The sequence below is a fragment of the Peromyscus leucopus genome, chromosome 3 (genome assembly GCF_004664715.2).
Source record: "Peromyscus leucopus breed LL Stock chromosome 3, UCI_PerLeu_2.1, whole genome shotgun sequence".
In the NCBI taxonomy this organism is placed as follows: domain Eukaryota; kingdom Metazoa; phylum Chordata; class Mammalia; order Rodentia; family Cricetidae; genus Peromyscus; species Peromyscus leucopus.
In genome coordinates this window covers 129,865,790-129,879,557 of record NC_051065.1, presented here as the reverse complement: position 1 = coordinate 129,879,557, position 13,768 = coordinate 129,865,790, and the positions used below count along the sequence as shown (strand labels likewise).

General features: G+C 41.7%; 1 protein-coding gene across 10 annotated transcripts in view; it reads right to left on the bottom strand.

Moving 5' to 3' along the window:
- The window catches only part of Sox5 (SRY-box transcription factor 5), a 1,007,323-nt gene that overhangs the window by 68,881 nt on the left and 924,674 nt on the right, over positions 1–13,768 (bottom strand). For 8 of the 10 annotated variants that reach the window (XM_028891773.2, XM_028891774.2, XM_028891770.2 and 5 more), the window contains one exon: positions 4,923–5,069. The exons of the other annotated variants lie outside the window; for them this stretch is intronic. In XM_028891773.2, the coding sequence (XP_028747606.1) occupies positions 4,923–5,069 (147 nt within the window). The remainder of the gene's footprint in view (positions 1–4,922; positions 5,070–13,768) is intronic. 10 annotated transcript variants of the gene reach the window in all.

Sequence of the window (13,768 nt, the reverse complement as noted above, 5' to 3'; positions counted from 1 at the left end):
TTGACTGTGGAGAGTGGGGGGTGGGGCTTGAGGAGGGTCGCAGTGAGGTAAAAAGAAAAGCACCCAGGAACTCTCTGTTGTCACCAGCTTCTAAAGCTATTTGGTTTGGGTGGCTGCTGGAGATATACATGTTTCCATCAAATACAGAGAGACAGTCAATAATAGCATGTACTTTGGTGATATATTGTGTCCCCAATATATTGTGCATCCTAATAAACTTATCTGGGGTCAGAGAACAGAACAGCCACTAGATAGACATAGAGGCCAGAAAATGGTCTGGCACACATACCTTTAATCCTAGCATTCCAGAGTCAGAGATCCATCTGGATCTCCATGAGTTCAAAGCCACACTGAAAACAGCCAGGCATAGTGACACACGCCTTCAATCCCAGGAAGTGATGGCAGGAAGCAGAAAGGTATATTAAGGCATGAGGACCAGGAACTAGAAGTCTGTTAAGCTTTTGGCTTTTGAGCAGCAGTTCAGCTGAGATCCATTTGGGTGAGGACACAGAAGCTTCCAGTTTGAGAAAACAGGATCAGCTAAGAAGTTGGCAAGGTGAGGTTAGCTGTGGCCTGTTCTGCTTCTCTGATCTTTCAGTGTTCACCCCAATACCTGGCTCTGAGTTTGTTTTTATTAATAAGACCTTTTAAGATTTGTGTTACAATGTACAAGTTGCCCCTCAGATTTCCCCAAGAGGTGACTACTTTTGCAATGAAGAAAAATCTGAAGTTTAGACAGTTAGTCCAACTAATAGAGAGAAGGGTTCTTTCATAGAGAGGCTGGCTGGGATCTCAAAAGATCCCACTGGTTATACAGAAAGTGATTTAAATAAGCAACATGTGGTACTAACAAGTGAAATGCTGAACACATCCTATACCAGTCTGCTTTGTGGCAAAGTCTAGACTGTAAACAAATTTAAACATTAGTTAAAGCATGCAAGCATATTTGAAGCAAGATTCAAATTCCAATATCATGCAACAGTATGCTAAACAGTCCTCATACTAGAAGGCAAGATCTCCTGTGCAAAAGTTGGAGATTTCATAGTTTTATGCCGTGTTATTTGCCAACATTTAGCCATAAAGTTGCATATAAGCTGAGAGTGTTTGTGAAGAGGTAAATACATATATATTAAGCTGCAGGAAAGAATTCAAAACCTAGGTAAAAGATAAGAGTCCAAGTTTTTAAAAAGATCCAAAGTGCTATGGACATGTTGAAACTTGCTATGGTTTAATTCTCCATTATATTGTCTTTGGTAGATGAGTCACTGAATACACACACACACACACACACACACACACGCACGCACGCACGCACGCACGCACGCACACGCACGCACGCACTCACGCACACACACGCACTCACGCGCATGCACACACGCACGCACACACAAGGCATGTTACTAATTAAGCCAACATTAACCAGCAATATCCCTTCAGGCACTGATGAGGACAGCCCCTAAGCCAGCGCTCTCCAACGCAGACTTTGACTAGGCCAGACTTCATCTAGAATTTTCTCTATTACAAAATGCAATTCCTGCATGCAGTGTGCAGACATGTACTGTGAGTCCTCTAAAGCTTTCTTTATCATTTAATATTATAAATAATTACGTTCCCAGGCAGCAGTTCAAAGCTCAGTACAGCACTTGTACAACACCCCAGGCAGGTCAGGTGACCTTTCTCCAATCCTGCTCTTTCTGGTGCTGAGGACAGACAAAGTGATATGTCTGTCATACGCCATTACCATTAGAACAGAATCTTGTTCTTTTATTACAGCTGAACTCCGCCAGATCTCTCAGCAGGAATGCTAAGTGAAATCAATGTCTTGGATTTCCAGGCTGAGCTCGGAGGTCGCAGCCACTCTATCATTTCTCAGCACTATCCTTTCTGTGGAGCGCACGCACTCCCTGAGCCTCCAACTGGCACACAGCAGATTGAAAACAGCATGCATCAGAGGACTCACGCTGCACAATTTTACAGTCTTTTGGAGCCCCTCCGTTTGATCCCCCCTTCCATGTTTTTTTTTTCTTTTTGCAAATTGCAAATAAGTTTTGCTTGTGTCCTCTGGAGTTGGGAGTCAGAGGCAATGGCACATCCCAGAGGAGGGTGGCCGGTGTAACTCAGAACACACCCTTCACTTTCCACAGCTGTCAGTAGGGGCCCTGTCCATCTGTCTTCCCTTGAACTTGACATGCAACTCCACTGCTCCAAAGAGTCAATGTATGTGTAATGTAAGCCATCAGTTCCATTTATGGCAAGTAGGTATGCACACAAAGCCCTTACATTATTGTGTGATAGCAAGACAGGCGTCGAGCCTGACAACCATGGAAAACAAAAACACACAGAAAATATCCCTGAAGGTACTGATAGCTGATTGTTTTAAAACATAAATATGTTAATAAACGAATGGTCATGAATAAATTAACTCTGTGGAGTCACAATATTCGTCATGCTATGTATAAACGTCATTTCCAAGCTAGAAGAGAGTAAATGGGTTCTGTTTATTGATTGCTAGTTGCAATTCTGGAAACTATATTCAAATGAAGTGACTTAGTGCCACGGCTCTTCTGAACTTGCTGTCTTTTTCTGGTGAACGAAATCAACGCAGGCACATTTTGGAATTCTTTCTGACTACAAAGGCAGCGGCAGGCACATGACAGAGGACACTGGGCAAGAAACACACACGTTCACTAAAGTGTTGCTACTGGAAAAGCAGAATGTTGTGCTTGGTTACATCTTTATACATGTGCTGTGAGGGTGGGAAGAGGAGTACCCATGAAGCTTTACTTGATAGAAAATTCATGAAGGCCAACTTTTAAAAAGTAATACACTTCAAAGATAAACTGTAGAGTATATGTTTATATTCTGTGGATCGTGGTAATTGAAACACAATCTACTTTTTCACTCTTGTGAAACAAAGAGAGGCACAGCAACTGTGAGATGGGGAAGGATTTTAAGACTGCCGAAACAATTGTTTTCTTTTGTGCTGAATCCATAGGGTTTTGTGAGTACACAAAGCCACTTGGCTCACTAAGGCCTTTCCCAACCACAACAAAGAAGACTTCAGTGGCTTTGGCGTTTGCCATTGTACCAGTCACCAGCCAGCCTGCTAATGGATAGACACATGGATGAATGACTGGGGACTGAGCAGAGGCAAAGACAGAAGAGGCTGTCTGCCATTAAACACTTCCTTGTTATTTGTTTAAGTGAAACAGTTGAGACAATATTAAGGATGAAAAATTCACCCAGAAGTAAGGGGGAATTTCACTAGTCATATAAAATAGAATCACACAGGCTACAATCCTGAGAAGGAATCCTCTAATGTTAAGCACTGTTACAGATCATAATGTGAAGGGCAAGGAACATGTCAAGAGGGAGAAGCAGAGTCACCCTTCACAGAGGCATCTGTGTGTAACAAGGACTCCACTACTGTGTCTTAATTTTGCTTAAAACATCTCTGTAAATACAACACTTTAAAACTGCTAGCACCGGGAGCCATCACAATAGCAACCACTTCAGAATTAAACCTGACTTTGATAACTGTTATAATTGTCTCTGAGCCTTAACACTTCCCATGTGTCCAAGATGATAAACAGAGGCAACTCAGGTCTTGTACATTAAGCAAGGGGTGTGTGAGGTCCTCCGAACAGCAGATGCGACAGAAGGTGGCATATGTCTCAGGCCTGCAGTCGGCAGTGTGCAAGGGTTTTCCCCAGTCACAGCTCCTCTGTCAGGTTGTGCCCATGCACAAACGTGCTCTTCCCTTAGTGATGGAGGAAAGGCACCGGGGACTCTGGGAGTCTTCTCACAGTGGACCCAATGGTCCCCTTTCCGGACTCCACTACCTGCAGTTCTATAGTAACTGAACAGATGTTCTGAGCTTCCCTCCCTTTCAATATGAAGCTTACTCATACACTTCATTCATCCTTTGTGATTGCTCCACCCTGACTCCCCTAAGACGTTCTCATACCTCCTTCATAGGATGGAAGACAGAAGCAAATTTCTAGATACTTAAAAAGAAAAAAAAGATGTTTGGTGGAAAAATTATTAGCAGTGTCAGTTTTCTGGTTAGTATCTTCTAATAAAGTTAAATATTTACAGGTATTTTTCTAAATAATCACAGAAAACATCACTCTGGCTAGCCTTACTCACTTCACAGGAAGCTTAATGTGTTCACACAACAGCACACACGTGAAGTCTGCACATACAAAGACTTTTCCCACAAGGCTCTCTGCTCTTTTCTTTTCTAAGAGGCATTCATCTCTAACTCCCCCAGCCTTCCCCCGTGTTCTTAGGAAATGTTTCCAATGCTCTAACGCCAGGACTGTGTTTAAATAGTCTGCCAACTCTATTGTTATCTTCATGTCTTGCCATGACGATCTCAGAGGATGGGTGGCATATCTAAAATGACAGCTGTGCCATCACCATGCTGCATTATAACGGCCACTGATAGCTTTAAAGAAGCACTCCACATGTCTCCATTCTACTCATACTCAATTTCTACTTCAGTTCTGTATCCCTTGTATTCGCATCTCGTGCTGAAGCCATTCTCTCTTCCTAATCAAGTCTAATGTACTTTATCCGTACATGGCTTTGTGGAACTTATTGTTGATTATTCTTTAGATTATAAAGGATGGCTATTTGATTGTCTATAGATGGCTAGTTTTAAGGCTATAAACTCCCGGGTTCAAAGATGCATATTTTAGATTTTCATTGTAACTCTTGATATGTTTGTTGAGTGACTAAATCAATTATTAGAAATGTAAATTTACACATACAGCTATTGCTCCTTCTAAAAGTCTTACCTCCATGTATACCCTGAGTTTGGCCCAGTGGCTGGAAGCTACGAGACCTTCAATAAATACCACTGAGTGAACAGTAGAAGCCCCAGTGCAAAAGACAGATCAGCTCATTGAAGAGGGTACCTTGCTTTTGGGTGGTGGGCTGTTTGTGCTCTTGTCTGTGTGAATGCTGGTAGGAGACACGGCAGCACCAAGGTTGCCTTGGGGTAGGCCTAGGAGCTTCCCTCCTGGAGAAACCTGCATTGCGGCTAGCTGGGCAGCATAGAACTGCTACAGAAGAAAAGACAGAGAGAGACTGTCAGTCATGACGCAAACACCCTTCAGAACACACAGTCAGACGCACCATGCCTCCTACGCCAAAAATATCTAACCAAAGAAGCTGTCCCAGTTCTACAACTTAACTTCTCAGGAGAGCAATGGCAGGCTACAGGACCTTGGCAACAGTAGGCTCAGGGACATGGAACAGAAGCAGTCACCACACCCATGCCTTACCAGTGGCTAGGAAGACAAGCATTTGGTATTATCTGGCTAAAGCCTGCTTCTGTTCACCCTTCAATTTTTCACTGTGTGATACTAAGGGACCAGCTTCCCATACAGTGCAACTCTCTTATCTTTATTGGTTCAATCTTTGACTTATTGAACTGGGCACCTGGAACTTTCTTTTTCTTCTGAGAATTAACTGTATGGAAATTTGGAAACATGTTGACAAGGAAAGAAAGAGCGGACTCTAGGAGGCTGATATGTGATCATTCTAACTACACTGATAAAAATTAACTGGAAGCTTGCTTGTTACGCTACTTCACAATATAAACAGATACATCTTTAAAAAACCTCTAAAACACATACTAATTCTTATTAATAACAAAGAAAACTTGCTCCAACAAATAACTAATGAATTTAAAGAGACATTTCACTTTTATAAGGATGTCTTGGGGTACAGTATCCAACCTCAAGATTATACTCAAACATGGATATCAAACAAGAAGGTGAACACTCTTAACTTTGTGTAGCATTCTTTAAGAAATTGAACAATCTGGATTAGAAAGCAATTAACTTTTATAACATGTGTGTGTTCTACATGTCCCAATATCCTAGTTTGTACTCATCTTGATATCCGGAGAGCCTTTTCTAAGCAATCCGGTGCCTCTACAATGAATGTAAGGGGTAGAAGCCCCCAAAGAGAGAAATCTCAGGTCAGTCCTCCAGGAAGAACAATGTCAAAGCAGAAAGTTGTCCCAGAAACACAACAGATTCTGCTAAGTGGGATGCTACTGCAAATGGCATGCTGGAAATAGGCTCAGCAGTTGCAGGAAGACACACGTGCATCACCTGCAGGTCTCGGTTCCATGACCCCACTGCAAACAGGAAAGTTAAGTTGGTGACAAGGACAACATCTTATTTACATGTGACATTACATAAGACACACTCAGAGAAAACAGCAACCTCCATATTGAAACACATTTAGATCATCAATATTTATCACCCCCATCACATTTTTATGTGTTGGGATAATAATAACATTTCTCATTTCAACCAAGAAAAAGTATTTCATTCTTAAGTCTTAGGTTATATAAAGAATAAAATAATAATTCACTTAATAGCTGAAGACTTCAGGGTTTACGGTTATTTTTTAAATCCATAATTGATTTATTTCTCCTGATAATGATAAAAACTTGTGCATTGTTTCATAGTATTTGAAAGGTTGATTCTTTCTGCCATCATTTTGCACTGTCTATGAGGCTATTTATAGTGTAACTGTGTCCTCAGGACACAACTTACTTAGCAAATTACACACATGCCTAGTGGAATACACAGACTTATGAGTTTGAAAAATACACAAATTTTCAGTCTAGCCATAGAATCATATTATATTCTGTAACTTTTATATAGCATTGCTTATTGTGTCCTTGAAAAGAATTGTATTGATTGTTACTACTAGAGATATGTGTTAACAACACACATTCCTGGCTTTAGTATGCAATAAAAGTGAAATTTTTACCAATTAATACAGATGACATGGGGCATCTAGACATCTGAATGTAAACACCAAAATGCTTTAAAAAATCTTATCATTTTATTTTAAAGGTATCTATCTGTCTGTCTATCTATCTATCTATCTATCTATCTATCTATCTATCTATCTATCTATCATGGTTGGTGATTAGACATTTAAAAAACATGGTCAATTACTCCTAAAAGTTGAGTCAATGATTACTGATCATTATGGGCATATTTGCAACTTTCAAAACATAAAAACAAAAAACAAAATTACAGGACCTCTACTTAAAGTAAAAGGCTACAATCCTCCAACTTTGGATGGCGTTTGAACACTGAAGAAGCACACACCCTTGCCCCACTTCATGCAAGCATTTGTCTGTACCATTTGACAAGTGGAACTGGGGTTTATCAGGGTCCAGATACCCAAAGACATGCTTTGGAATTCAAATTGAAAAGGCATCCAAAGTCAGATGGTATATAGCTGGGGTGAATATTCAAATCTCCTTCCCCCACAGCTCTGGCAGAAGAGACAATGGCCACTGAAGGAAAGTATCACATTACACACAGGGGCTGCAGGACAACCCAGGCCAGGCTCTGGAGCTGTGTGGAGGGACAAACGCATACATGCAAACAAACTCGGCACTGTGGATGCCAGAGGGACTGGAATAATCAATTGATCGACTATCATCAATTTTATGATAGTGTTTCCTTAAAAATCTCTCTTGTTAGAGTTTGAAGGAAGAGAGGAGGGAAATGAAATAAGAAGTTAATATTTTAATCTTAAGTTTTCTTAATGATCTGTTGACCTGAAACCTGTCAAGGGTTTAACAAATTCCCACCATTAATTTCAAGATAATAGTGAAGTGGGTCAGTGGGTCACCAGTCACCTTTAATCCCAGCACTCGGGAGGCAGAGGCAGGCAGATCTCTGAGTTTGAGGACAGCCTGGTCTACAGACCAAGTTCCAGAACAGCCAGAGCTACACAAAGAAGCCCTGTCTTGAAAAAAAAAAAAAAAAAAAAAAAAAAAAAAGAAAAAGACAAAAAGAATGAAAGAAAGAAAGAAAGAAAGAAAGAAGGAAGGAAGGAAGGAAGGAAGGAAGGAAGGAAGGAAGGAAGGAAGGAAGGAAGGAAGGAAGGAAGACTGAAAGAAAAAATCAAAACAAAAGAATGAAGTGTGTCTGTGAGGCTAAACCACGCAGTCTCAATAAACCGGCAAGTGAGAAAAGGCCTCCAGCTTGAGCATCTTAGGGAGGCTTACTCTCTCCCGGTTTCTGATGTTTAGAAGGAACATGGAAGCTGCCTTCACAGAAGTACAATTACTATCACATGCTTCATTTTACCTGCGACCCTGCGAAGAAAAATGCAAACCTGGGTGTTGTTTAAATAACTGTCTATGGGAGAGCAGGAATGTGCTCCCTATTGTAAAGGGGGCCCTGAGGGTGGTGGGCACAGAAGGACAGCAAAGCCAGTGACTCACACTGAGTGATCACCCGGAGAAGTGAGTAGCTCAGGGTTCAGAGGCTCAGCTTTCCTGTGGACACTCATAAAATACCGGCAAGAGAATTTATACTGAAATTCCAGGCATGGGAAGGCCAGGGAATGAGAACAAAGTAAGTGGAGATTGACTAGAACCAAGACAAAGCTGGAGGGTCTGCTGTGAGGGCATCAGAGTTGAGTTGTGACACTTTGGAGCCTAGGAAGCTGACCTGGCATCACTAATGCGAAAATGAACAAGAGGAAATAATATGAACGTCATAGCACAGTGGGCCCAAAACGTAATTTACTGACGTCTTCATTTTTAAAATACAATATGCAATTGTTTGTCATATGTTTGTGTATAGTAATAAATCTGTGAGACAGACAAAGGATCACACTTCAGTTTTGAGAAAATAAAAAAAGGAAACCAGACAGAGGGGCTGTCTCATCATCCTGCAATGTGACAGCAAAGTGTTGGCCAGTCCCTCTCACCGGGGACTTCCTTGAAAGGGCAAAATCTCCCCCTCTTCTTCATCTTTCTTCACCCTCTTCCTCTCCCTGCTCTCCGTCCTCCTCCACCCTTTCCTCCTGTCTTCTTTCTCCCTCCATCCTCTTCCAGTTTTCCGTCTCTTCTCCCTCTTTTTTCTTTTCTTCCTAGAGCAAGAGTACTTGAACCGAGGCTGACACACACTAGGCAGGTGCTCTACTACTGAGCACATGTCCAGTCCCAGACACTGTTCAAAGTGTCAAGAGTATGATGGCCTCTCCACACAACAGCTGAACTTCATCCACCCTGGCCAGCCAAACCTAATAGCCATTTTATTATACCCCCTGGTGTGTGTATATGGAAGTGGGGTCAGGCGTTAGGTTGACAGGTCACTTACAGGCGTTTGACTTTCCTGTCAAGCTCTAGCAATCCAATACTAGATGGGAACTTGGCGAGGGTGATAAAGACAGACATTTTCACCTCCACTACTTAGCTTGGTATTTGGGGTAAGATGAGAGTTCAACACTTTTGGACAACCTGGTTTTTCTTCCATGGTTAGATGCAATACACATTTCCAACCTTTTAATGATGACATTCACTTTAGACATGCGAAACAAAATTTTCAGTGCTCACCATAGAGTAGTTTGACAAAATAACAACCAATTTAAATTCTAAGCTGGATCATCACATTCATTTGATAGGAAGCTCTTGCCACTTCTCCCTAATAGCATATTTTCCCCAAATTGCTCACAACACAGCTTCTCCCATTGGCTACCAGCCTGGTGTCTAGTTGCCATCTGGAGTATCTGGATTTGAAACCCTAGGCACTGACAAAAATAACTATCAGGATGTGCCTTCCCAAACCTATTCAGTGACTAGTAAACCCCATGAAGGCAGGGCCTATGCCTTTGTATCCACTGCTTTCTCAAAGTAGCATAGACCCAAAGGTGAGAGCTTTCTAAAATGATGTTATTGCCTTTTCATGGATATAGGTCTCTGTATATCATCTGGTTACATATTTGTCAATCTGGATGGAGGTAAATGAGACAGTGAGGACCCTGCACTCAGCCATTTCCCAAGACCAAGCATCATAAGAATCCTAAGGTAATGGATGCTTCGATGCACTCACTACCTTCAGGCATGGATGTGGAGATGGGGGAGAGAAGGCAGAGCCACGGGAGCCTCTGCAGCAACCCTCCTCTACCTTTCCTTCAGCTTTTTTTCTCTTCACATGGCTCCTCAAAATTCAACATCACACTGCACAAGAAACATCTGTGTTTCTTTTTGTGAGGAGAATTTCTTAAATGCTGTGTGTAAAGTACGGTGGCCCTTGAAGGCCATTTGGTAACTCATATATGACCATGAAATGAATGGAGAGCCTAAGACTGTTATAGCCACCGAAGAATTTTTGTTAAGTGAATATTTATAAGGACTTTTACACATTCATTTTATTTTTAATTATGTGTGTATGTCTGTGTTTGTATGGGGGTATGTGCATGTGACTGTGGTACCACAGCTGCTAAAGAGGACTTCAGACCCCCTAGAGATGGACAGAGTTACAGGTGGTTGTCAGCGGCCTCTGAAGTGGAGAATACAATTTGGTTGCTCTGTTAAGAGCAGTACGTGCTGAGCCTTCTCCCAAGCCCACTTACAAAGATCTTTCAAAGCAGAACCCTATTCTCTGAGTGATATTTTCCCCAAACACCAATATTTAGAATAAATGAAGTATGCTACAAGTGAATATAAGTGAAATTTTAATATTTTACTCTTTAATCAGATGGGAGCAAAGAGGTTGCTTTAATTCTCCCTAAGGGTTTAAGTGGATACAGGATAAAGTTGTCATCCTGTGTGGTCATTGATGATTAATAAAAATCATCACTCCAGATAAGTACTACTCATTAAAAAATAGAAAATAAGCAAATATACAGACTTAAGTTTTAAAAACTAACATAGAAATAAAATATTTCTGATACTGTCTTCCAGGTCAAATAGATGCATATAATGGGGAAATTTGAGTTGTTTAAAAAAAAATGATGTACACACACACACACACACACACACACGCACATTCACTATCATGTGCATATTCATAATACATACATACCTTGTATGTTAACATTTCATGCATATGGTAAATATTTAGGACAGAGACTATTAGATGATCGTGTTTTCAACTATTATTATTTGTGATGCATTGTTTCTGAATGGATTCATACCCAGTGTAAAGTAAACCTGAACAGATGCACCAAATTAAATGTGATACAGGAGGAAATTTTCCACGTTTTTCTTTCCTTCCTTTCCTTAAGTGAAAGGACATGGAATGGCATTGTGAACAGAAACAAAAACCAAAAGCAATTTCAAGCCTCCATAAGTATTATCTTTATGGCTTAATTTCTGCTTCTTAATGTAACTTAAATGTGGAGTTTAAAGAGAAACTAATGTACTGGAGAAAATCTTTCAAAACATGCCAGCAGGTTTCAATGTGAATAAATGTGCTTTCTGCATTATTATTTGTCATGTTTCCTCAGAAAATTATCAAAGCAACTTCAATTTAAGCGTGGACTTTCTCCGACACTGGCAACATTAACTTATTTGATAAGTACATTATGTGTAACACAGCAACAGCAAAAGTCCCAGTAAAAAGTCACACGCTGAGTGGATAAACACTTAGGATTTATGCATCACTATGGGCAGGCTAGCAATTTATGTTCCACTCTCCCATCCTGACAAATTCAAGAGCGTAAGAGATACCAAATCCCCACACCCTGGGGAGCCTCTATCAAGAGGTGGGGAAATAGCTCAGCGATTGAGAGCACTTGCTCTTACAGAGGACCTGAGTTTGATTCCTAGCACCCATTCGAGGAGACTCTCCATCACCTGTAACTCCAGACGCAGGGGTGTGGACTTCTTCTGGTCTATCAGTACACCTCTCACACATGTGCCCCCCACCATACAATTTAAAAGATAAATCTTGAGCTGAAACTCAAAGAGTGCCACATTGTTGGTAAGGGTGCAAGGAAATGGGAAACTTGACTTGGATGGTAGGCATATTAAATGGTCCTTCCTAGTGTGGAAACTGTATCTCATCCCTGGTACATACAGCAGAGTTAGTGTATGACTTTGAAGTCCTAGTTGTTTATAAAAAATACCTGAAAACGGGATTTTAAAAAATTGATCACATATAAAACCACATTTTAAACAGAGTTAGTCGCAATGGTCCAAGGTGGAAATGACCGCAAATTTTCTCAAGGGTAAATGGTTTAAAAAACTATGGCAGAGATAAGGAATGGAAGATCATTCAGCCAGTGATGACACATAGGAACCTTGAGGGGCCCCAGCTTTGCTGAGCCAGTAAGGCAGAGGAAATGGAAGAAAGGCTGTGTGAGGCTTCTCATAGAAAGTGCAGGGAAAGCTCTAGGCTATCAATATGAAGATGGGATGGAGGTTCCCGGGGATGGGGTAGGAGGGTGTGAGCATTTAATGCAGCAGGAATTCTAATTGGTCTTATTAATAAAAACCCAGAGTCAGATATCCAGGTAAATGTTGAAAGATCAGAGAAGCAAAGCAACCAGCCACTGGAGATCTTACCTCTACCAAATCCTCAGCCTGAAGTGGGGCTGGAGAGATGGCTCAGCAGTTAAGAGCACTGGCTGTTCTTCCAGGGGTCCTGAGTTCAATTCCCAACAATGGTTGCTCACAACCATCTGTAATGAGGTCTGGTGCCCCCTCTCTTCAATTTAGGGATCTGAATAATCTTTGAGGGGGGCAGTGGTGGCGATGACATACCCAGGTCATTGTGTATCATACAGACAAAACATGGCAAATTTACTTGTATATATCACACACACACACACACACACACACACACACACACACACACACCAGATTATTGCTGTCTTGGCTCCAGATTAAAATATCCTTCATTGTCACTATGGGTACAAAGTAAATAAACAAAATCTGACATAAGCAACTCAGGGGAGATGAATTTACTGTGAGCTGTGGTTTCAGAGTGTTTAGGGCATGACTGGTCAGCTCACACATGCGGGCAGAGCATCAGAGCAGGGGATTACTGTGTTAGAGGGGCTTCTGTACACAAAGGTGGACAGGAAGCAGGAAGTGAGGGAAGACAGAAGCAGAGGCCTGTGTCAGAGACCGCTCTCCTGCCCCTGCCACCAGGCACTGTTTCCTCAGACAAGGCCCCTCCTCCTCCTTTCAGTACTTCCCCCAAATGCTGTCATATTTCCACCTATCAAGGAACTAATCCATTGATATGACCATGATCTATTATCTCTGGAAATTCCCCCTAGACCCAGCAACATATAGTTTATTAATTCCTCGGCATCTCTCTATCCAGTCAGGTTGAGAATCAAGGTTCACCCCCCTGGTGTGGGGCCACACGGACCCTTTTCCTCCCAACCTCAGATCTCTTTTGTAGAAAGCAGGAGGCTCCTGGTCAGAATGGCCTCACTCCTTACTGACTGGGACTGACTTGAGAGAGACAGCATTTGACAATGCCACAGCCTCCTCAGCCCACCGCCCCAGCAAGGCAAGCACAGAGAAGCCAGAATGCTCCTGTCACACACAAAACCACTGATTTATACTTCACCTCATACAACAGGACATGCTAATAAACCCTGAACACTGTTCCATATGCAACAGAATATACCCCTGTGCTAGGCCAGCTGGGGAGTCAATCAGGTTTGCAGTTCCTATTACTGGGAAAAAGCTAGAAGAAACTAAAGCTAGGGAGATTTGGCTTCTTCCACTTAGCACAGTGCTCTTGGCACCTCTGCATGTTTGATGAACATCGCTGTGGCTGAGTCGATTCTTTCCCTTGATAAATCACAATGTACCAAGCTTGTTTATCCACTTAGCCACTTGACGGACACTTGGATTTTTATTTCCTATTTTTAGGCTGTTATGAATAATCCTGCCGTGAACATTCCAGTGCCAGTCTTTGTGTGTTTTTATTACTCTGGGCTACCCAGTTTCTAATACTGGATTTGC